This window comes from Papio anubis, chromosome 18 (genome assembly GCF_008728515.1).
Source record: "Papio anubis isolate 15944 chromosome 18, Panubis1.0, whole genome shotgun sequence".
In the NCBI taxonomy this organism is placed as follows: domain Eukaryota; kingdom Metazoa; phylum Chordata; class Mammalia; order Primates; family Cercopithecidae; genus Papio; species Papio anubis.
Window position 1 is genome coordinate 61,594,117 of NC_044993.1, and position 25,811 is coordinate 61,619,927.

At 46.0% G+C, this 25,811-nt stretch overlaps 1 protein-coding gene across 8 annotated transcripts in view; it reads right to left on the minus strand.

Moving 5' to 3' along the window:
• SNX29 (sorting nexin 29) overlaps positions 1-25,811 on the minus strand; it is a 588,023-nt gene that overhangs the window by 195,669 nt on the left and 366,543 nt on the right. For 7 of the 8 annotated variants that reach the window (XM_031657934.1, XM_031657931.1, XM_031657930.1 and 4 more), the window contains one exon: positions 14,731-14,847. In XM_031657934.1, the coding sequence (XP_031513794.1) occupies positions 14,731-14,847 (117 nt within the window). Of the gene's footprint in view, positions 1-8,436; positions 9,090-14,730; positions 14,848-25,811 lie in introns of those variants that run through there. The other variant, XM_031657937.1, reaches the window with a different exon arrangement.

The window sequence follows — 25,811 nt, forward strand, 5'->3', positions numbered from 1 at the left end:
CTTCCAACTTTATCAAAAGCCTTGGCTGATCCCCAGTGTCTGGCTGGCAACATCAGTTGCATCCCAAACCACAGTCACTGCTTTGGGGTGGACGAGGCCCTCCGTTTTCGAATACCTGGGAGAACACCATTTGAACTCTGATGAACAAAATCACCTTCCTCAGAAATCAGGACTGCAGCTCTGCAGACCTCATGGGCAAGAAAGCCGCATCCCAGGAACACTGGGGTGTAGGTAATACTAACATGGTGCCCACCCCTCAAGAAGAGGTCATTTCCAGAAGAACAAGTCAACGGGAGCCAATAGTTTGGCTTTTTGCAACTAAACTAGGGATTCCTTTACCAAAACGTATCTATTCCCATCTAATCACATAACGTGCTGGTTGCTCAGAAAAAGAGAAAGCAATGAATCTAGGTACAATCTGCTCTGGTTCCCACAGACCAGCTGGCCAGGGAATCAAACTCCATGAAACACACAGCAAAACAGCATTGACTTTTACTAGGAGATTATATAAATTCATTTTAGGGAGATGGGGAAGCCTCCTAGAACATGCCAGGAGATACCCTTGGTGCTGCTTACTGCCTGAGCCAAAGTGTCTATGTGAATGATGGCCCGGGAGACAAGGAAGCAGAGACGTGCCTTCATTTATTTGTTTTGAGACGGAGTTTCACTGTCACCCAGGCTAAAGTACAATGGCGCAATCTCCACTCACTGCAACCTCCACCTCCCAGGTTCAAGCAATTATCCTGCCTCACCCTCCCAAGTAACTGGGATTACAGGCACCTGCCATCAAACCTAGCTCATTTTTGTATTCTTAGTAGAGATGGGTTTTTACCATGTTGGCGCCAGGCTGATCTCGAACTCCTGACCTCAGGTGATCCGCTCTCCTCGGCCTCCCAAAGTGCTGGGATTACAAGTGTGAGCCACCACACGCAGCCACGTTGTTGTTGTTGTTGTTTTTTGTTTTCCTCTCTTTTCTTTTCTTTTTGAGATGGAGTCTTGCTCTGTCTCTCAGGCTGGAGTGCAATGGCACCATCTTGGCTCACTGCAGCCTCCACATCCCAGGTTCAAGTGATTCTCCTGCTTCAGCCTCCCAAGTAACTGGGATTAAAGCCACATGCTACCATGCCCAGTTAACTTTTTATATTTTCAGTAGAGGCGGGGTTTCACCATGTTGACCAGGCTGCTCACAAACTCCTGACCTCAGGTGATCTGCCCACCTCAGCCTCCCAAAGTGCTGGGATTACAGGCATGTCTATTACAGGCTTACAGATACGTGAGCCACTGTGCCTGGCCTCAAAGAAAGATTTTTTAAAATAAGAAGAAATCTTTCAAAAAATATAAAGAACATCAGATCCAACTTGTGCGGAAGGTATGACTAACCAGAAGTGAACTCTTAATGAAGGTAAAGAAATAAATTAAATTAAGGAATAAGTATATTTAGTTAGAAGGTTCATACAACTATTAATATAATCATGTGGTTATTATGTATCCCTGGAAATACTGTGTGTGTTAATTTAGCAGAAATTGAATAAATTAAATTAGTATCTAGATGGATGTGTCATGGCCAGTGAGATTTACAAGGTGGCATTGAGACAGAATGGAAAGCACTGGGAGGACCCACATTTTTAGGATGACAAACATGAAATGGTCAAGGACAGTGTCATCATCTGACCATGTAGAGGAGAGGACCTGGCCTAGACCAGCTTCTAGAGGAGTCCCATGTGGTTGCCCCAGGCACAGGAACCCCTTTTCCATGCTGATGACATCTTATTAAGATATGAACATGTGGCTGGGCACGGTGGCTCACGCCTGTAATCCCAGCACTTTGGGAGGCCAAAGTGGGTGGATCACTTGAGGCCACGAGTTCAAGACCAGCCTGGCCAACCTGGCAAAACCCCACCTCTACTAAAAATACAAAAATTAGCTGGACGTGGTGGTGCACGCCTGTAATCCCAGCTACTCAGGAGGCTGAGGCAGGAGAATTGCTTGAACCTGGGAGGCAGAGATTGTAGTGAGCTGAGATTGCGCCACTGCACTCCAGTCTGAGTGACAGAGCGAGACTCCGTCTCAAAAAAAAAAAACAACAAAAAACGAACATGCTAATAACATGCATACCAGGAAGGAGCAAAGAACCGCGGTCTTGAGATTCCTCCCTGTGGGAGAGGTGAGTGGAATCTGGGGCAGTTTCCATAAGAGACAAAGAATGAGATCAGAGGAAGCTTACTTGTATTCAATAAGAGCAGGCCTTCTTGCACCAATAACGAATGTGGGTCATGAGCTCAGGATTTTGATGAATCCAAATCTGAGCACCTGGTTCAGATGAAATTCAAAGAACAAAGAGGCCATTTCAAGAAGGACTGGGTGGTAATTAAAATGAGAACAGGGGGCATGTGAGCCCCAGGAGCATCCTGGTGGTCACTGCCCATCACTTCTCCTGCAGGTGAGGCTGTGAGTGGCAAACTCAAACCACGCGTTCACAAACATATGCTGGAGAAGAGAAGAGAGGACAGGTGGGGCGGAGGGGTCAAAAGCTGCCTTCCGATCCCGGCTTCTACTCCTTCAGGATCCACAGCAGGCAAGACCTCAGCATTCTCCAAGCAGGACCTCTGTCTCCATGCCAAACCCCCATGAAGTGAAGCCAGAGAGACACAAGTCACACGAAATATACTCTGGGCTTTGACCTTTTCAAAGGCAGAGACTGTATTTTCCATATCCACTACATCTCCGTAGTCTGCCTCACACTGGGTAAAGCAGCCACACAAAACACAAGTGACTGACAAGCAACGTAATCCAGCGTGGAAAATGCCTCCCTCGACTCACAGCTGAAGTCGTTACATAGTACCAAATTTCTAAATCTTGATCATTTTGCACCTTGACAATGCTTTCTGTTTGAATCAACACAGGACCAACTTTAAAGTTAAGCTTGCATACACTGCATCTGCCCACAGACACGAAACTCTGATCTTCAGGGAAGTGTAAAGTTCCACACCTGGATGCCTTGGATAACCAGACTCTATCCACTCAAACCCTAGAGTCCAGACCGTCATGGGTCCCCAGGGGAAACTGACGACCCATGGTGATGAGCAAGCCAGGTAAACGATGAGAGTTTAACACAGGAGCATCAGAAAAGAATGATCTGTGAGTTTAACACTTCCAACTCCCCCCAGGTGCAAGAGGTACCTGCACGAACAGCAAGGAGCATGTGATCACTTGGGGTATTTGGCCATGGGAAGGAAAACACAGCTAGGCCCAAAGACAGGCTTTTCTTTTCTGGATCTGAGAGGTTTAAAGTGGGTTCCACAAGCATTTTTCCAAATGATTTTGTGTCAAAGACTAATATTTCTGAGTTAAGCCTCTATGTGAGATATATTTTTAGTAGCCCCTCTTAAATGGCACTTTTAAAAATAATCTCCTTCAAGACGGCAGACGATTAAAACAGGGATGTCCAACCGCTGAGTTAAAAAGCCTCTTATAATTTGGAACACGAAGTTTAACGTTGCCGCGGGGCAGCAGACAATTTGGTACTTGATCATTAGCTATGCGGCAAGCGCCACCCGGCAGAAAAATAGATTTCTTATTAAGCTTCCATACTTAAATAGCATCAGCCCTCAAATGAGATCACTCCCTCCGAAGGTTTTAAAGGTACCGAGAAAGTCCCAGGGAGCATTTTATTTTAAAGTGAAACTTATTACAAAACTTGGGATGGGGTTTTTCCATCTCTCTCATCGCTGGATGTGAAATTACTCATCTTTCTCTCCTATCAGCTCAGTCATCTCAGAGGAAACAAGGTGCCCCAGGAAACACAGAAGGCTCACAGCGAGGACCCACATGGGGTGTTATCGAGCACGACAGGAAGGCAGCTTTCTCGATAATCGATCGTGCTAGTGAACAGAGCGTTGCCAGAGATACTCCAGGTGCACACTCAGATGTATACGTCATGTGCTCCCTGAGTGACTACGTGTTCCAGGCTCTGAGGGTAGGAAAATGAGGACAACAGTCTCGGTCTCAGGGAAGCTCCTGGTCCACAGGGGAAAATGGAAAAGTCAACACCAAGTGGTACTGCAGAGTGGCAAGTGCCACAGCACAAAATGCTCCAGAAACACTCATCAGGGGCCAGCCATACGGTGGAAGGCAGGCAATGGCCCACTCTACAGGGACCCTCACAAAACACACAAGGCTTGGATGATGAAGGGGAGATGGAAAGGCTTTGTAGTTTTTCAGGCAATTGCAATGAATAGCAATTATCATGGCAAACTACAGCAATGTAAATGTTTATTAAACTGGAGACAATGGGAGAGCAGAAGGGAAGGGAGAGGGAGAGAGTTGCAAACACAGAGAGAGAGAGATCAGGCGGGGGGAGAGACAGAGGAAATGAGAGAGAGAGAGAGAGAGAGAGAGAGAGAGAGAAATACAAAGAAGCAGAGAGAGAAACAAAAGGAGAGAAAGGGAGTGAGAGAAAGGCAGACACAAAAGAACAACAAAAAGAGAAGCACACAGAGACCAAAGAAGAAACAAAGATACAAAAACAGGAGGAGAAACGGAGAGAGTGGGAGAAAATGCAGAAGGTAAGAGACAGCCCAGGTGGCAGAGACCCAAAGTGCCTGGGAAAGGCAGTGCTGTTCACATCAAACCCTGACCAGGCTGGTGAGTGGGTGGGAGGCCAGCTGGACCTGGGACTCAACACAGGCAGGCTCACTGCACCCCAGAGCCACGCTATGTCACCTTCTCTCCTCCAGGCCCTGCAGACTCCATGCCAGGGCAGGCTCATGAGATAAGGCAGGCTCTGATGAGCTCCCCGCTAGCTAGTACATCAATAAAAAACATGACACTCAATGGCGCTACCTTTCCCAAATGCACTCTTCGGAAAATAGTTCCATGACCATCTTCTAAGAGAAGATGTTCCTCAGGGAAATAATTCTGCGAAATAATGACTGCAATAGTGTTCCTTGGGGAAATAATTTTGGGAAATGCTACTATACCTAGCCCATCCCTTTTGGAGAGTCATGGAGCACCCTGGTGTGTGACCCTTGAGGGAAATCGCACAGTGTAGAAGACCATCAAACTATCTTTAATCCAACATTTTTCAGGCTTATTGCATCACAGAACCCCAGTTCCTTTTTAAAAAATACATGAAGCAACTATGCAAACCCCCCACTCAATCACTGTTCTGCTTTCGGGAAACTCTGCCTTCTCTAGATTACAAGTTTCCAAAGAGCCTTTTTTTTTTTTTTTTTTGAGGTGGAGTCTTGCTCTGTCACCCAGGCTGGAGCGTGTAGCAGCGTGATCTCGGCTCAATGCAACCTCTACTGTCTGGGTTCAAGGGTGATTCTCCTGACTCAGCCTCCCGAGTAGCTGTGAGTACAGGCACACACCACCATGCATGCTAATTTTTGTATTTTTAGTAGAGACGGGGTTTCACCATGTTGGCTAGGCCAGTCTCGAACTCCTGACCTCAAGTGATCCACCTGCCTCGGCCTCCCACAGTGCTGGGATTACAGGTGTGAGACACCATACCCGGCCTCTGAAGAGCCTTTCTGACATAAACACCATGTCATGAGTATGCTAAACACACACACACACACACACACACACACACACACGTAACTCCTGATGCATGAAGTGAGAAGGAGAGATAAGAAAGGGAGAGATTCACTTTGCAGATCAAGAATGGGCATGTTTGAGAGCTTCACCACAGAAGCATCTGAATGTTTAAACCCATCCAGAGTGCTGTGCCTGGAGCACAACAGACACCAAATTTTGCTTGAAATTGGAAAACATAAAATAAAAGAGTGAGCAGTGTGGTGGTATGGAACAACAGAGTCCTGGGTTTACATTCAGGTGCTGCCAAGAAGCTGTGTGCCTTTGGGTGAGCCACAAAACCTCTCTGTACCTCATTTGCTCAGCTGAAAAATGAGCCTAACCAGAAAATTATAAGGACTGTCTAGAGGGTGCAAGGAAAAAAAATGCACAACAAACACACAGCAAAACTCTACCAAAGGGTGGTACAGACAAGGGAGGGGACGAGTGAGAGAGTGGGGGTCGGGGGAAGGAGCTGACAGCATGGATGCTTGGAGTCAGGGCAGTGGTTCCACAGGCAGTAAGTCATACCAAGCCAGACCATCTTTTCTGCTTAAGTGGAGATGATCAGAAACGGGACTAGGGACAGAGAAACAGAGCCTTGCCAAAGAGGCTGAAAAAAAGAGGAATCCAATGTCCATTATATAAAGTGAGCTCGTGTTTGCATCCGCCACGGGAACAAATTGCGTTTAATGAGTGGCTTCACCTTTAGCTTTCACCGCGCTGTGCCTTTAATTGACCTCTACAACTTGCAGTCTTACAAGGTTCTATTTCCCTGTCTCCATTTATTATTCAAACTAGGAGCTGTTCTCCCAGACTGTAATCAAATCCTGCTAAAAGGTAAAAATCTCCAGCATTCATTCACATCTTATACCAAAGGGGAAAAACATAATAAGAGTCCTAAAAATACTCACAGTAAAAAAAAAAAAAAGAGAGACAAATTCAATCCTTAATCCCAAACTCCTTTTCCTTAAAAATAAGTGTCTTAGCTTAAAAGGATACACAGGCCAAGTTTGGTGGCTCACGCCTGTAATCCCAGCAGTTTGGGAGGCCAAAGCAGGAGAAACACTTGATGCCAGGTGTTCAATACCAGCCTGGACAATGTAGTGAGATCCTGCCTCTAAAAAAAAATAAATAAAATAAAATAAAATAATTAGCCAGGCTTGGTGGCACACACCTGTAGTCCTAGCTACTCCAGAGACTGAGGCAGGAGGACTGCTTGAGTCCAGGAGTTTGAGGTTACAGTGAGCTATGATGGTGCCACTGCACTCCAGCCTGGGCAAGAGAGCAAGACCCTGTCTCTAAAAAAAAGTGAAGTATATATAGTGATACAAGTTAAGCATTCCTAATCCTAAAATCTGAAATCCAAAATGTTCCAATGAGCATTTGAGCATCCTATTGGCACCCAAAGAATTTTAGATTTTGGAGCACCTCAGATTTCAGACTTTTGGATTAGGGATGCTCAACCCACAAGTGTAATGCAAATATTCCAAAATGCAAAGAACTCTGAAACACTTGTGGTCCCAAACATTTCAGAAGAGAGCTACTCAACCTGTATCAGAAAAAGATACCGCTGAAAGGACACTAACCCTGCTCGTCTGTTTTCTGAATTCTCATTTGGTCTATGCGCTCAGCCTCTCTGTATGAAAATGAACTCATCATGTGGCAAACATTTACTGAGCACCTACTACATGCTGGGCATGGTGCTAGGCACGGGGGATCGGAGTTGGAAATGGGTCATGAGGGCCAGCACAGAGAGCACTGTTTCACTGGCAGAACCTCACAGAACCTCGCGCTACGGTCAGCACCATGTTTATTCCCAGCAGACAGAAGAGGAGATTTGGGTTTCCACCTAGAGCAGACAGTCCGGACCCTGAGTCACTCGAACACCCTGGGGTCTGGGAGGAAGCCATTATAATGCAGTGTGGTCAGGGATCCAGGCCCCATGGAAAGGAAGAGAGAAGTGGCTGAGATTCCCATAATACATGTCTCTCACAGTGAAAAGCCAGAAAAAAAAAAAAGCAAAAGACAACTCCAGGAGGAAGACTGAGCTGGAAACGGCCTTCTTCCTTCTGCCCTGGCTGTCTGACTCTGGGGAGATAACCAAAGCAGGCCTGAGGCAATAATGGGGTATCCCCTGGGGACCCCGGTCCAAACGGCGAGCTCTTCTGACAGCCTTCAGGCCCTTAATGACCGTTTTACTTGCTCCTCGCTTCTGGCCATCACAGCCTGCCGGAGGAAAGGATCTGATGCCATGAGAACTGCCTCTGTGTAAATGACTGTCTCTGTCCTGGAGGGCATCAGACTTAGGCAGAAGGAGCATAGCACAGAGGAGAGGTGGGCTGGCATGGCCTGGGGGCCTAGTGGTGACATTCATTCATTCACTCATTCACTCAATGAGTCGACCCACATTTACTGAACACCTACCGTGTGAATCACTGAAACCCAAAGGGAGCAGAAAGAAACAAAAACTTGCCCTTGTGGACGCAGGAGAGATAACACTGATCAGTGATAAATCAGTGTAACATTACATTAAGACAGGAAGGGAGAGACACATGTCGGCATCATAGTCGACATGGAAAATCTGACCTTGTCAGGGCATCAGGGAGGGTTCCTGAGGAAGCGTGGAGCTGATATGCAGCTCTCGCACTGAGCAGTGTTCCAGGCGAGGGAACGCCAGGAGCGAAGGCCCTGAGTGGGAGGCAGCGCAGGGCAGGAGGTCCAGCACCCTGGGGGAGCATGAGGAGACATTGGTGGGGCGGGGTGGGGCAGGGATGCAGCGACCAAAATCCTTCTGCAACTCAGTTGTCAAACTCATAAAAGAGGACAATACTTCGTTTGTATGCCCAACACGTTGTTGGAATTACATCGTGATCTGCGAAAGGATTATGGGCCTCAAAAGCGATATTCCTGCAGCAGGTGGAGGAGGCTGGGAGGAGGTGGTCATCCTTTCCAAAGCCCCGAGAGTCCTGCAGGGCAAGATCTCCGGGTTTTCACCCAGTCTAACTGAGCCCTGTGGACTGCCAGCCAGCCTTCCAGTCTAAAGGCAGGATTTCATCTACAGTGAGGATTTCCACCCAGGATGCTAGCCCAACATTACTGTAAAAACAAAAACGGGAAACCATGCAACATCCAACAGGGGCCTGGGGAAATCCATTATGGTTTTCCCCAGGGAACAAGACACAGTTCTTAAAATGAACGACAGTTCTACTCGTGAAGTAAAATTAAAAGATCTTTAAAGCATACTGTTAAATGAGGAAAGGTAAGACACAGAAGAATGCATTCAGCAGGCTACTCATTATTAACATGTATAGACGCGTGAAAACAGCATGCTGAGGTGTCACTCATATCTGCAAAGAGAAACCCAAGACTGGTAACAGTTACTGCTTCTGGGTAGGAAAATCAGGGGGTCAGAGACAGGAAGAGATTTATTTTACCCTTTTTACTACTTAACTTTTTAGCATGGGGATGCCAAGGTCTGTCATGAATCCAAAAATTTTGATACTTTCCAACTGTTAAAAGCAAAAATATTACCATTAGTATATCCTATTGTACAATATGAAAAAAAGTTTAAGAAAAAAATAAATTTAAAAAAAACAAAAATTTAATTTTTTAAGTCAGATCCAGAACTGCCACTTCTCAGTGTGGGATGTTGGGAGAGTTACATCGTTTCTGAGTCTCAGCTTTGTCTTCTGCAAAATGGGCATCAAAATAGTAATTACTCTGAGGCCACGTGAGGACTAAATGAATTACTAACATTCAAGAGAGAAGCCAAATTTTTGGCTGATAGCAATTAATAAATATTAGCTATTAATATCAGCAGTTATTCATTTGTACTGGTTAATTGGGCATCTTTATTATTCACAATGAGAATGATACACTGATGTTGCTCTCCAAAAATTTATCTGCAGTGACAACAGTCACCTACCATTTACTACCTGACACTCACAGGGTCAAACTGAACCTGTCCTAAGAAATGGGACCACTGTCTGGTTCCTGGTTGCCCACTGAGCCCCTCTTGCAAGGCTAGCCTTGGAGTAGGCTGGGACCCTTGGTGTTGGGCAGGGACAAGGGAGAGGCTGGCCCACCTTCAAGACCTACTCCACTCACACGGGGAGACAGGTCAGGGCCAGGCCTCCATCCCCACACCCCATTGTCCTTTCTCAGAGGAGGCAGATTAGATGTTGCCAAGTCTCTAATGTGCAACACAGGTGGCAGGGCCACTGCAGGGATGCTGGAACCTTGGCTGGGGGAAATGGGTAACACAAGGGGCTCCCTCTCCCATACCTGTTCCTGCAATTCTCTAGAGCTGGTATAGCTTGAAGAAAATGGGCTTTGAAATTAAACCTGAGTCTGAATCCAGGCTCTATTACATACACACTCACAGAATTACTGGAGCCTTCTCTGAACCTCAGTAAACCTGCAAAATGGAGATGATATTACCTCCCTGAAAGGGTTCTTAGTATACAACAGGTCCTTCCTAAATATGTTTCCCCTTAAGGAAACTCCTAACTATCTAATTAAAGAAATCCACAAAAACATGTACAAAGTCTTGGAGTGTCAGAAATTAGGGAAGCAAACTCAGTCAGGGACTGCACTATTAGGCTTTCAATATGGTGGGGGGTGGGGGGATGGGGATTACATTTGCACACTGGCCCCACTGAAACAAATGGGGTCCGGTGTGAACTGGCTCCTCAAATAGTGCTTTCCTACACCAACATTTATGAGCCTCCTGATGGAAACACACACCACCACCTGTGACACCATTGTGGCAAAAAAACCAAACCTGAAGCTCGTCAAGCCTCCAGAGTGAATGACCAATTTAAAGGAAAGGTAAGGGACAGAGGAATATGACAAACATCACCATAGGATTACAATTAGCAAAATCCTACCTGGGAAAACCTACAGTTCAAGGATCCAAGTATCTTCCACAATAACGACAAAAAAGACAAGGGAAAAAAAAGAGACATAGCAATGGAATCTACAAATTAAAAGAGCCTGAAGAGGGGCACCAACCAACTGCACTATATGAACTTTATCAGGATCCTGATCAACACAAAGACATGGAAAACTCTTTTGAGCTAACTGGAGAATATTGAACACTGACTGGGTATTTCATAATATCATCAAATTACTGTTAAAAATAGGCGTGAGGCCAGGTGCAGTGGCTCACACCTGTGATCCCAGCACTTTGGGAGGCCAAGGTGGGCAGATCACTTGAGGTCAGGAGTTCGAGACCAGCCTGACCAAAATGGTGAAACCCTGTCTCTAATAAAAATACAAAAATTAGCCAGGCGTGATGGCGGGCACCTGTAATCCCAGCTACTCGGGAGGCTAAGGCATGAGAATTGCTTGAACCTGGGAGGCAGAGGTTGCATTGAGCTGAGGTCGCGCCACTGCACTCCAGCCTGGGCAATAGAGCACGATTCAGTCTCAAAAATATAAATAAAATAAAAAAAGGTGTGATGATGGTATTGTGAATATATTTTAGCAGTAAATAGTGGGTATTTATGAATGAAAGTGTAAGATGGCTTGGATATACAACCAAATAATCTGAGCTGAGAAGTAATGAGCAGAGTATGAGTAAAGCGAGAATGACCTTGAGTTGATTATTACTGAGGCTGAGTGATAGGGACATGGGGTTTTTTTTTTTTTTTTTTTGAGATGGAGTCTCGCTCTGTCGCCCAGGCTGGAGTGCAGTGGCCAGATCTCAGCTCACTGCAAGCTCCGCTTCCCGGGTTCCCGCCATTCTCCTGCCTCAGCCTCCCGAGTAGCTGGGACCACAGGCGCCGCCACCTCGCCCGGCTAATTTTTTGTGTTTTTAGTAGAGACGGGGTTTCGCCGTGTTAGCCAGGATGGTCTCGATCTCCTGACCTTGTGATCCGCCCGTCTCGGCCTCCCAAAGTGCTGGGATTACAGGCTTGAGCCACCGCGCCCGGCCTGGGACATGGGTTTTTGTTACATAATTCCCTGTGCTTTTACGTATGTTTTAAATTTTCTACTTTTATTTAAAGTGAAAGTAAGTCATAGGCTAGGAGGGGATATGTAAAATACATGTAACTGCAAAGGAGATATAAAAACAGTGAGAAAGCAAGAAAGTCAAATATTGTGCAGTAGAAAAATGGACAAAGGCTGTGAGAAGCCAGATGTGGAACCCAGAATGGGGAACAGGCAAATGAAAAGATGGGCAACCTCATCTGTGGTCAGGGAAACACAAGTTAAAGCCATCTCATGCAAAAAGGCATTGGTAGGTACGAGTGGGAAAATACGAACCGTCTTCCTTCTGCTGTCACACCGCAACCATCAACAAAGACGACTTCTTGGGACGAAATGTGTGGGGGTTTCTCCCTACCAGCAAACAATCAGTTCTGCAGCGGATACCAGCTGGGCATCCTCTGATTCAATTCTGACACATCTACCCAGAGGTAGCATCAGATCCCACAGGGTGAGGCTCAGTCCCACAAGACCGCTCCTCACTTCTGATGTCAACCACAAGCCCCAGGTTGTTTGACTTGTGCTTCTGACTCACTAGCGATAAAATGCGGATCTCACCATCCCCTTCTTGGGTTCCATTAATTTGCTAGAGCAGCTCACAGAACTCAGAGAAACACAGTTTCTGGTTTATTATAAAGGATATTACGAAGCATCCAGTGAAGACATGCATAGGCCAAGGTATGGGAAGCGGTGTGGAGCTTCCATGCTCTCCCCGTGTATCAACCTCCAGGAACCTCCACCTGTTTAGCTACCTGGAAGCTCCCTGAATCTCGTCTTCCCGGGCCTTTTATGGAGACATCACTAGATAATCAAGATTAGCAACGTGATTGGATAAAAAGGGTAGGGTCTAAGACTAACAGACTGAGTGGGGAGACCCTGCAGCGCCTGTCTGTCCAGATCCTTCCTGGCTTCTCTGTGCAGTACTCTTTCCTCCCGGGGGTGGGGCTGGACCCCTTCTGAAATGGGGGTCTTGTGACCTACAAACAGACAATGTGGGTCAATTTCTTTACAGAAAGCAGGGGAAGAGTAGACTCTTGCCTTGGGTAGGAAAAGGAAGAGGTGAAAAGAGGGCAGGAGAAGGTCAGAGAGATTCTGTTTTCTGAGGCCTTCTTCTGAGGCCTAAAGTGCCTCCAACCTTACAACAAGGGCTGTGGGAGTTATGGGCCAGAACAGCGGATGAAAACACAAATATATAAAATATCACAGCAGGGATGTAACAGTGTCAGCAGGAACTTTTGCACACAAACAGAGGGATAATAAATAGGTTCTTTTACTTTATAAAATGGTGAATCTCAGTAAAGGTTAAGATGCCATACACTAAAACTCTGCAGTTTCATACTTAGGTACTGACCTTAAAGAAAGGTTTGTGTAATGGACCCAGGAAGTGATAACAGATGGCTGCTAATATCACAAAAAGGTAGCAAACATATGCATCTCCCGACAGAAAGCACCGCCCAACAACAGAGTCATATCATCAGCAAAATTAAACCTGAATCCAAGCCTCTGATGGAAGGAAATAGAGGAAATGAAGCAGCATATCGAATCGCACTACAGAGATACCTGCAGCAAAACTGAGGTGGTGTAAACCTCTGTAAGGCAAATCCAGTGTCTTCAGTAAACAAATTACGAGAGAGAAGGGGAGAGAGAGAGATGAGAGAAGACTCTGCTGAAGAAAAGAAACCTAAGACAGTAGTGGATTCATAGGAAAACAAAGTAGAATCGTCGCCAAGGGCTGGGGGAATGGGGAGCAGGGACTGAGTGTTTAACGGGGACAGTTTCAGTCGGGGAAGATGGAACAGTTCTGGAGAGGGGTGGTAGCGATGGCCTCACACTGTGTGAACATACTTAATGCCACTCAACTGTACACTTAATGATGGTTAAAATGGTAAAAGTTATGTTAGGTATATTTTACCCTAATTCTTAAAATTTAAAGGAAAAGCAACATAGACACATATTAACCAATCACAATGCATAGATCTCACGTGGATCCTGAATCAAAAAAGCTATTCAAAGGTATGAGGCAATTGGAAATTTGAACACTGACTGTGATGACATAAAGGGATTACTGGTAATGGGGGTGATAAGGATATTGTATTTATTTTTTTCGTATTTTTAGAGATAAACACAAAGATGTCTGTACATGAAATAATACCTAGAATTTGATTGAAATGATATAGAAGGAGGAAACGGACGTAGATAACCTGAAACACAATTGGCCATGACAGATAACTGTCCACCCTGACAAAGGAAATACAAGTGTGCATGACACAGCCTGCCTAAATGTGGGCATTTTACATAATAAAGAAGTTGTAAAATGAGGAAGCTATTATATGTCTGCACAAAAGGACAAGTGTTAGATGCTCACAGCGTTGTGGTTCGTAATAGCAAAATAGTGGAGACATCCTAAATGTTTACAAAGACACAACTGAACCAAAAATATTGTGGTATTTCATTCAACAGAGAACTACAGAGCCAAGCAAGCAAGTGATCTAGATTAGCAGATCTCAACCAGGGGTGATTCTACCAGGTTCTGAAATCGGGAGGACATTTGACGATATCTGGAGACATCTGTGGTTGTCAAAACCTGGCGAGGTGAAGCCACTGGCCTCTAGTAGGTGGAACCCAGGGATGCTGCTAAACATCCCATAATGCTCAGAACAACCCCCACAATAAAGAATTACATGATCCAAAATATCAGCAGTGCTGTGGTTGAAAAGCCTTGTACCTGATGTATGTGGATTACTCCTCAAACCGCAATATTGAATTAAAAACAAATAAGCAAAGACAAGTGGCAAACAGATACATACAAAAGTAATGCCATGGAGGTAAAAGTTAAGAACACAAAACCAAGAGTGTTTACTGCTCATGGAAATTTATCCACGCAGGGAAGTATGGAAACATGGATGGGGGAACTATATGCCAATTTTAACTATAGATGACTAGAAAGAGAAGCATGAAATGTTGCTTCAACAGAACTTGTAACATTTTACTTATTCTACCCCCTCCCCATAAAAAACAAATAGCAAATGTGGCAGAGGTGAATGTGGGCAAATCTGGCCGGTGGATACATGGTTGCTTGCTCTGTTAGTCTCTATGTTTTTCTCCCGGGCTGTGGGCAGCAGAAGCTGGACGGACACAAAAGGTTGGGGGAACACTCACCGGTCCCCGGAGATCGATGAGCTCCTGCCTCATCTGGGACACGAGGGCTTCCTTGGCCACCAGGGCCCTGTGCAGGCGCTCGTTGAACTCAATCAGCTCACCATGCATCTCTGCCACCTGGAACACAAGAACCGAAAGGTGGGACTTAGAGGCGGACATTCCCCAGGGACCGATCCCGCCTTTTCTGGACTCTCCTTCCTGACACCTGTCAGCAAAACATCCGTAGGCTGTTGGGGCTGGAGTCAATGACACCGCTTACCTGTGAACCATGCAATCCACCTGTAAGCTCAGTGTGTTCTAACCTGCTTCACACGCTCCAGAGTCAACAGTGTGAAGTTATGGTCCAAATAAGATAGTATCAGATCATGTTTGGACCTTGGGCTTTTTTTTCTCTTTTTTTTTTTTTTTTCTTTTAAATAAGGTCTTGCTCTGTCACCCAGGCTGGAGTACAGTGACACGATCTCAGCTCACTGCAACCTCTGCCTCCCAGGTTCATGCAATTCTCCTGCCTCAGCATCCCAAGAGCTGGGATTACAGGCATGTACCACCACGCCCTGTATTTTTAGTAGAGACGGGGTTTCACCATGTTGGCCAGGCTGGTCTTGAACTCCTGACCTCAAGTGATCCACCCGCCTCGGCCTCCCAAAGTGCTGGGATTACAGGCGTGAGCCACCGCACCCAGCCTGATTCTTAATAAATGAATGCTGTTCTATCTAGCAAAGGCTTTCTTCCACAGCTGACTTATACTTGTCAAGAATTTTGCTAACGGCACGAGAATAACTGACCATTTGGTTTATCAGGTCCTTGGCTCAGAAAATCAAGAAAAGAGAACCAGAGCTTTATCAAGGATAGTGACAACAATGGTGACAGATGAAATCACAGCAGTGCAGCTACCCTGAAGTCACTGTTTGTTCCCTGTCAGGCTAAATCCTCCCAGAGCGCTCTTTGCAGCTTCATCACACTGTCTCTCTGAGGTGGATGTTATTATTCCCACCTTACACAAAAAGAAACAGTGCCTCAGGAATATAGGGAGCTCGCCCAAGGCCAAACATCTAACAAGAAACTGACGCCGGAGCCCTGGCTATACACTGCGGTCCTACCAATCCACTCTGCCCACAAGCAACCCATCTGGGCCTGCTGTAAGCTGCTAAATTTTTCCAAATTGAGTTATTCGATATTCTCAGCTGATCCCCAATAAATAAAACTGGAGGTGGCTATAGACAGTCTATAGTTAAGGTACAGACTATTCAACTATAATTTACTTAAGCATTTTAGAAAAATGTGAGACGTAATCCTGCTACACTCTCCAAGAACCCTGAAGGAAGAATCTTGCAAGCATGTTTTAAGAGAAATCCCCACAATGCCAGGTCAGGCAGATCCTTACCTAGGCCCTTAGCTCCCTGCCCTTCCCAGGAGATCACCCCTCCAATGCCCCAGGCCTCACCTATGCACTAACTACACTGTATGCAGTGTAAAAACAATACCAGGCCATTTGCAATAAGTACTTTACATGAGCTATAGAAGACACTGTCAGAATAAAGGAGGGACACAGGGAAAAGCTTTGTGAAAAAACAGGGGTCACTAATGTGTGTCTTATCTCAGGAGGAATAAAAGGGAGCCCTCCTTTTTTGTTGTTGTTGTTGTATGAAGGGTAAGTCACAGAAGAAAATCCACCAAGATATGAATGATAGCCAAAGGGGTATGTGGGGTATGTTTCCTTCTTGTTCTTTCTACTTTTCCTTATTTGAGCTCCCATTCATCAGTGAGAGAAGCCACGTAGACCCTTTATAAAGAATTAAAATTCTTCATCTGAAATACAAGGGAGCCATTGTGCAATCAACATGAAATATATCAGGCTTCCATTAACTTGCTCTGTGAGTTCCCCTCCAAAGGTACCCCCTTCTGTCCCTGAGGTACAGAGGCTTTCAAACCAGTGTGAAATAGTAAGTGAAAATAACACAAAAGATACTGCAAGAACCATGCAATTAACAAAGGCAGAATAAGTCACTGAACCTTTCTGACAGATTTTTTCTTTGTACAGATGTAAAATTAATATTCCTTTGTTGCCTTATTCCTTTTGGATAAGAAAAGCTTGAGTCGATCGTCTTTTGGCCTTTAACAAACAAATACAGCATTGCTAATAATGCCTGTGTGCCCCCCACACACAGAAATCATATAAACCTTCCACGAGCTTCCTCCGGGCTGTGAATCCATTCACCACGCAGCAAGCTGGAAATCCACAGCTGCTGATATTACTGCTAAATACCTGCCAATGTGCCCCCACAAAATGTGAGCCTTAAATAAATGCCACTGCCATTTCCAAAGCAAAGCAGGGTTTTATGTTTTGTTTCTGTTTTGTTTTGCAGTGGGAGCCAGAGTGTTACTGCTATTTTCCATAAATGCAGAAAACATCGAAACATCCCAGCTCCAAGTGGTGTTTACCGTAAGCTGTCAAAACCCTGGTTCTCTTTTGCAGCCAGAAGAGCAGAACTTGACCACATCAGGCAAATCTTTCATTTCACTGGGGAATGAAAAGGAAAAATCCGATGCAATTTAAGAGACAAAAGTTGATAAAAATAATTTCCAGAAACCATTAAAACTACAATGTTCATTGTTACTAAGCTAAGCTCTGAAACTCTGAGTTTTTATATTACATATCCCTACCTACAGCCATTGGTATAAACAGCTTTCATCTTACGTAAACCATACTGAGCTTACTGTTCCTCAAATAACTATTTCCAAACTCCAGTATAACTAGAAATAAATTCAGGACTCAGAAAGAGCCTCAGAAGAGAGAATGTGAAATCACAAATAGTTCCTGTTATCACAAAAATAAAAGTAGGCTGCACAACCACTGCCTCTTGAAATTTTTATTAGGCTCTGAGGGCACTTATGGGTTCTCATCTGACCTTCTTATTTTTCAACAGCCACAGAAAATAGGACAGAGAGAGAACAGGTGCCCTCCAATCCATTCTCCTCTAAGCAGGCACAATGATCTCCCCAAAGTAACATCTAATATTGTCATCTGCTGTTTAATACTTTCAGTGCTTCCACAGCTCTAAGAGTAAAATCCAAACTCCTTCAAGATGCAGCCCCAGCCTTTCTCTCCAATCCCCTTTCTCCCTCTGGGGGTCTCACTAACTCACTCAGCCCTCACAGGCCTTCTCTGCTCCATAAACCTGCTGAGTTCTAGGAGGTCACCCTGCAGACAAGGAAGAGAAAGGTATGACCAGTGAAGGAAACTACAGGTGCAAATGCTGGCACCAGAGGCTGGCAGGCAGGAGGCGGAGAGAGGTGGTGCAGGCGTCAGGCCTTGGTGCAAGATGGGCCCGGGCTAGATCAGTTACTGATTGTGTGTGTGTTCTCGTGTGAGCCTGTGGCTGTGCGTCTGTGAAATGGGCATTAAAAGCCACACCCATTTCACCAGGCCACTGTGAGGATGGCAGGAGATGCCGCACTTAGCAGGCTTGGCAGCAAATCTGGGGCAGGATAAGTTCCCGGTAGATGAGAGCTGGTTTTATGTCATGGGTGATCACGACAGGAGACATGGAAGAAGTGGCAGACAAGCAGTTCTCCAGGGGCCAGGTGGAGAAAGGCCATGACGTGCCACACTGAGGAGCTAGAAATGCTGTGGGGAGCACTCAGTGTGCCCTGAAGCAAGAGCACCACAGAGCTGCTAACCATCTTCCAGGCACGGTGCTGGGATCTTAGGGAGGAGGAAGGAGAGCCACACAGTTCACATCCTTTGACATCTGGTAAATTATGATAGAGTGACTCGGAAAGAAGACAGTGTGTCAGGGAAGGCCCACCCCTCCAAGAGTTAACATTCAGGAATCACTTTTCTAATGAGCCTTGGTACATGCCAGGCAGCCTCCCAAGCCGTATCCAACGCCTGTATCCCCACCGGGCACTTGTGTCCTGACATCACCAGTTTGAGAGTCTGATGTGCTTCCTTCTACCCTTAGTTGTATTTCATGAAAATTAATCAATCTGCAGGTAGCTAAGGAGGAGATGCCATTTGACAACACTATGACAGTGACAAGTCAAAAGCAAATGCCAGGTGGAGATACACTGACCAGGGCTGACACAGCCCCAAACCCAGCCCAGCACGGGACAGAGGACCAGGAATGAAGCCTTCATCCTCCAAGAGGCCCAAGGACACCATGTGGCCAGTAGAAGTTGTGGTTCTGAACTTGTGCTTGGAAGGTGCACAACTTATCAGTTAATGAGATGCAAAGACTTTGCGCCACCATCTGGGTTTCATCTTTTGGGCTGGAGAGAAGGTAGAAGATTCAAGAAGTTTAGGTAACTTGCCTATTTGGCAATGTTTATCAAATTTTTTAAATCACTCACCTTTGATTTGACAAATCATGGCTGGGCAGAAATCTTGCCTCTCTACTTGCAAGTGAGCTCAAAATACAAGCTTAGCTCCAAATGGCTAGGATCCACCTAAATGCCCATCAAAGGGGACTGGTTAAGTATCTCAGGATTCCACTACTCCCCTGCCCGCTGTTCCCTTGGCAGACAGCACTAATCAATCACTGCGCCCGTTCCTCAAGAAGATACCTAGGCAGTCATAACTGATCAATCAGTGTGTTGACCAGCAAGATGATGCCTATTTGGTAACCCTGGTCTAAAAGATGGGGGAAAGCATCACCAAGAAGGTGACATTTGAGTTGGGCTTTGGAAAATGATGCCTTCGGGGCTTTAGGAGATGGAGCAATTCCTTCCAGCTGGAGTATCAGGAAACATGATCTCCAGTAACAATGTTGCTGTGAGAAAACTTTTAAGTCTGTGAAAATACCGGGAATTATCATAATTACCTGCCAAATCATGAAAGGATTATAAGTTTTTCAAAAACGCCTCTGGCATTTCGTTTCATATCAGAACGTTCCCTCCATCTAATCACATTCAAGTAAATCATGCTTCACCCTCCTCCGGCTCACAAATTAGATGCTTCTTGATTAATTCGATCAAGACACTCCCCAAATTTCAATAGCAACTGAGGCTCTTTGGGTCACATACTCAAAACTCTCCAAGATTATTCACTTCGATGCCTTAGAATCTGTAAGTTTTATAAAACAACCCGTTTTCTGGCCGTTTACTCTGGTTGTGGGGAGGGGCCTGAAGCCTGTTTCTATGATGATGGCATTGCACCTGTCTAGTTAAAAAGTGAACCTAGACAACGCCCACTTTGCATTCACATGCTCCAGAGCACCAACTAAGTGTTAGGCCTTTTACAGGCATTAGGTGCACCAGTTCATATAATTCCTGCAACCCCCTGCAGGGCAGGCATGCTTTCCTTACCAATGAGGCGCAGAGAGGTTGGCTCGTAAGCCTCAAATATCAGGGCAAGGAAATGACAGAGTGGGGATTGGAACCCACACCTTAACGGCCCTACTATCTGTGCTCTTTGCACTCCATCTTGGATATGGTAGGAAGCTGATCTCTTTGGTGGTTAAGAACAATTGGTTTGTACCGCAGAGTAGAGGGAAGTGACATGGTTTGGACCCGTGGCTCCCAATCCAAGCTGATCACTGGTCACTGGAAGGGCTTCTGAAAAATGCGGGTTTCTAGGTCTTGGCCCCTGAAATTCTGATTCAGTAGACTGAGGGGAAGGACCTCAAAGAATACTTTTTAAAGCCCGTGTTGACTGTAATGATCAGTCAGAACTGACAGCCACTGGTAAACACAAAGGGAGCATTTCACAGACTCAGCTTTGAACAGCAGTTGGGCCATTCCCTACTTATAGAAAACTGTTTTCCTGTTCCTCATTTGTAAAATGGGGATGTCGCAGAAGCTCCTCCACTTGTCAGCTCTCCACCTCTGAATTCTCGCTGATGTGAACAAAGCTACAAGCCAGAAGAAAACGGCATGAACCCCGCCTGCCCACAGCAGGATGGGGGCGGTACAGTCATCCCTCGCTATCCGTGGGGGATTGGTCCCAGGACTCCACACGGATACCAAAATCCACGGACACTCAAGTCCCTTCTATAAAATGGTGTAGTATCTACAATAGAACCTACACACCTCCCTCCTCCTGTATACTCTAGATCTTCTCCAAATTACTTACAGTCCCTGATATGATGTAAGTGCTATGTAAACAATTGTTATACCATATTGTTTGGGGAATAAAGACAAGGAAAAAAGTCTGTACACGTTCAGTACAGATGCATTCTCCCCGCCCGGTATTTTTACTCCTCCACTGGTTGAATCACAGATGCAGAGTCGCAGATAGAGGGCCAATTGTAACTGTCACATGCAGCGTTGCTACCTCAGTAATGACACGGCAAGTGCCACACACACACAGCAAGTGAGTCTACGACAGGGACATGCACAGGGTGGCCCACAAACTGGTGTGGGTGTGCCACCTGTTTTCTACCAGTATGAGACCAGAGGAGGAAAGGAACTGGAAGCAAGCGTTTAGAAATGTTTCAAGCAATTTCATATTGCTGTGAACACAGGAGCTTCAGGGCTTTTCTAGATTGTTTTTTGGTAATTTATAAAAATATCAGTCTGCAATGAATTAAAAGCTTTTTTAAAAAGAAAATTGGTTCTTATAGTTTGAGAAGAATTGACCTCTAAGTGCTGTGTTTGAAGCAATCTCTTGCATTAATAATTATGAAAAACAAGGATAAAAAATAATGAAAAAAAAGCCAAACTACAGCCATGTTTGGATAAAATTCAAGAGAGCTGAAAAGAAAAATGAGATAAAACCAATGCTAACAACACCCGTCATTCTTTTACCTGCATATACAAGTTAAGTATCCCTTATCCAAAATGTGCGGGACCAGAAGTATTTTGGATTTTGAAATTTTTGGACTTTGGAGTATTTCATTATACTTACAGGTTAAGCATTCCAAATCTGAAAATGTGAAATCCAAAATGCTCCAATGAGCATTTCCTTTGAGCATTATGTCAGCGCTCAAAACATTTCAAATTCCGGAACATCTTGAATTTATAGTTTTTGGATTTGGGATGCTCAACCTCTACATTGTCTTATAGTGTCCATTCAGCCTTGAAAACTAAGAAAACTAGAAATTTTAATTGAAATAATGGGTGTCCTGACCAACATGGAGAAACCCCATCTCTACTAAAAATACAAAAAATTAGCTAGGCATGATGGCACATGCCTGTAATCCCAGCTACTCAGGAGGCTGAGGCAGAAGAGTCGCTTGAACCTGGGAGGCGGAGGTGGCAGTGAGCCGAGATCGCACCACTGCACTCCAGCCTGGGCAAGAAGAACGAAACTCTATTTCAAAAAAAAAAAAAAGAAAGAAAGAAAAAGAAAAGAAATAATAGGTGTCCAGATCTAGCACCAGACACAGACTCACAGGAAATCCTCACGCAATTCCAGTAGCCATTGACCTCTTTGACCTTGGCACTGTGGGTCCAGGCAGTGACAGTGAGATGTGAATCCCAGTTATTAGGGCTCCAAAGCCCATGCTCTTCTTGTCACATGGCCTTTCAGGCCACAAATAAATAACCCAGGAAGAGAAACACTGCGCCCGTTTGAGAGTGGAGGAAACGTGGGCTTGGTGGGGTAAGTGGCCTGTCTAAAGCCATACAGTTCCTTTTATTCCCTAACAGAGCCACGACTACACACCGAGCTTCCTGCTTTTAATGCAGCACTCTCTGCTCCTCTACTGGGAGGCCACAAGACTTTTAAACAAGCTGAGCAACGGGGAAGTGTTCTGTAAAATGAGGGTGCTGTCTTCCCGGAGGGGCGATGGTGACAGTGGCGGGGGGTGGGGGGGGAAGGGCAGACTCAGGGGCACTCCCTGCACACCAGGAATGTTCCACGTCCTCTCCAAGCAGTACTCACCTGAACCCTACAACTCCCCTGGGAGGTGAGTTGTGTTACTGTTCCTAATTTTGTAGCTAAGAAAACTGAGGCACAGAAAGGGTGTGCAACTTGCCCAAGGCCACACAGGAAGTATGCAGCAGAAGCGGGATTTGGATTCCCAAGCCTGTGTTCTTGGCCACACTCCTCTCTCCTCCCTCTCAGCATACGCCACCACTGTGATGCTGAGCTGGCATCTCAAGGTATCAGTGAAGAGCAGAGGACCTGGAAAGGTGCTGAGCCACGGACGGAGGGCTGGGGGCATCTCGAAGGTAAGGGACACTGTCACGCACACACGTACATACACACAGAGCCGGGGAAAGGAGCCGTCAACCCCATAGCGAATGACTGCCATTAGCAGGCAGAGGGGAAAAACCACGTAGCCTCTGGCTGCTCCCACATCCCCCTCAGAGGGACCTAGCAGTAAGGGAAGGGGCACCGAGAGTAAGAACCTCGGCCAATCCAACGCCAAAGGAGACTCCCAGAGAAGAGTCTAGGAGCTCCCCAGCAGCTAGGGTAAGCCTTCTCCAAGATGGTTTTTGCTTCAGGTGAAGGTAACACAGAGAATTGCTTCAAACGAAAATCCCAATGTGAAGACAATCCAGGCGACTGGCAGACATGACTTCCAGATGTTCCATGTCAAGGAGAAAAAACAAGGCCCCTGGAGGTCAAATTCAGGTCCTGTCTACTCACTGCTGGGTGACCTTGTATAAAGAATCACACGTCTTAGGCTGGGCGTGGTAGCTCAAGCCTGTAATCCCAGCACTTTGGGAGGCCGAAGCAGGCAGATCACAAGGTCAGGAGATCCAGACCATCCTGGCCAACATGGTGAAACACCGTCTGTACTAAAAAAATACAAAAAAAATGAGCTGGGCGTGGTGGCGCAGGCCTGTCGTTCCAGCTACTCGGGAAGCTGAGGCAGGAGAATCGTTTGAACCTGGGAGGCGGAGGTTGGAGTGAGCCGAGATCATGCCACTGCACTCCAGCCTGGCAACATAGCAAGATTCTGTCTCAAGAAAAAAAAAGAATTACACGTCTTTGATTCCTGGTATCCTATTTTTTAAATTTTGTTTTCCAGAGACGGAGTCTTATTCTGTGGCCCAGGCTGGAGTGCAGTGGTACAATCACGGCTCACTGCAGCCTTGACCTCCTGGGTTCAAGCGATCCTCCTGTCTCAGCCTCCTGAGTAGCTGGGACTACAGGCATGTGCCACCATGCTCGGCTAATTTTTTTTTCTTTTGTAAAGATGATATGGCTATGTCTCTCAGGCTGGTCTTGAACTCCTGGACACAAGCGAGCCTCCTGCCTCTGCCTCCCAAAGGGCTATGATTACAGGCATGACCCACTGCACCTAGCTCTAATTCCTGGTATCTTATTTGTCAAACGAGGATACTGTCACCTATTGTACAGGTTTGTCATGAGGTACAAAGGGATGAAAGAGTTCGGGTAGTCACCAGTACCTGCTATGATGAGGACACGATGTAACAGAATGAGCACCTGCTATGGGTCTGACAGCGCTCTGTGTTTTACACATTAGCACACATTACAAGCCTGGGAGGTGGAGATTTACTCCCATTTTATAGATGAGGAAAACTGAGGCTCAGAAGGGTGACTTGAATGTCCCAAGTCATGCAGTCTGGAAGGGAGGGAGGTGGTCAGTCTGGCTCCAGAGCTCATGGTCCTGCGTCTACCATCTTTGGAATCTCTCTTGTTTCTTTCTTCATTCCAATCCACCTTTTGCTTTGGTTCAGGTGTGTGGAGGGCTGGCCCCAGGAAGTTATTTGGGCTCGCCCTGATGAGCCAGGTGCTCTGGAATCTTGGGACTCATCCTCCTCAATGCCACACCATAAAGCTACCATGCAATAAATTCAGCTGAGACCTGTGGGGCAGATCATCCTGAAGTGCCACTGGGCCAGTGCTGTGCGGGCGCTGTATGCAGAGCCACTAAGTAGAGGCTTGTAAGTAACCCTGGTGATAACTTCACATTTCAAACGCTCCCTTGATTGCCTCTGCAACAAGCCCCTCCGCACTCAGAACACTGAGATGGCGAGAGGTAATGCTTACATACATCAGGATGGGATTACACTTTAAAGAGGGAAAACACCTATCACTAACAACAGATCAATTAGTAAGGGGACGCCTCTGAGAAGCAGAGGTTTAGGTAACTGTCATAGCTCGGCCACAGAGCTGCCGGGTCTCAGTCCCCAATGTTGGTCATCACTTCTCCCGACACGTGGCCTTTTGGAGAATACACAGGCAAGCCAGGGAGGGAGGCTTCACAAAGCAGCAGCAGCTGCTACCAGCCTGGAGACACTGATGCTCTCCTGCCCCACACCAACAGCCCTCCAAGAGCCATGGCAGAATCCACAGAAATGACCATGTTACAATAGCAGCCGTCACCTTCCTGGTGGCTGTTTGAGACAAATGAGCAACGACAGGGGAAAGAAAGCAAAAACAAAAGCCTGAGCCCAAGCCCTCTGCTGAAAGGTGTGTTCCTCTAAGAACAAGCAAGAGGCACTGATGCAGCTGTGAGGGTCTTTAAGCGGGTTCTCTGATTCACACCTGTCCTGTGAGAGCAGTACGGAAGGGGGTGAGCTAGAGCCAGGCCGTTTTGGATTAAAACCCACCATTCCTTACTTCTTAGATGTGGCTTTGGGCAATGTACCTTCACCTCTCTGGGCCTCAGTTTCTCATCCATAAAATTACATTAACAACAACGCAAAATTCACAGGGCTTTTGTGAGGTTTAAATAATAAAAGAAAAAAGTGCTTAACTCAGGGTTTGGCATATATGAAGTACTCCATAAAGGTTAATTACCATAATTATCCATCAAAGAGGCACCAGCAGAAGCGTCCAGTGCCACTGGTCCTGTAGAATCTACATCCTTCATGTCTCCAAGGTCTGTCCCCGCTCCTCCATCCTTGTTGCCAAACCTAGGTTCAGAAGCCCCCTCCCACCTAGAGAAACACCACCGCCTCCCTGCTGCCCCCGCCACCAGCTGATGCTCAAATGATCTTTCTAAAGTATCACACCCCTTTACTGCTTAAAACCCTTCAATAACAATTACAAACTAGACTGCATGATGTCTGCAATTTGCTTCAAAATAATACTGGGAATGGCGGGGGTGGGGGAGTGGGATTGGCTTGGGTTGGTGGCTGCTGAAGTTGACGGGACTATGTGCTGGGCACACAGAGGTGCATTCTACTGTTCTGTCCACATTCACATGTGTCTACAATCC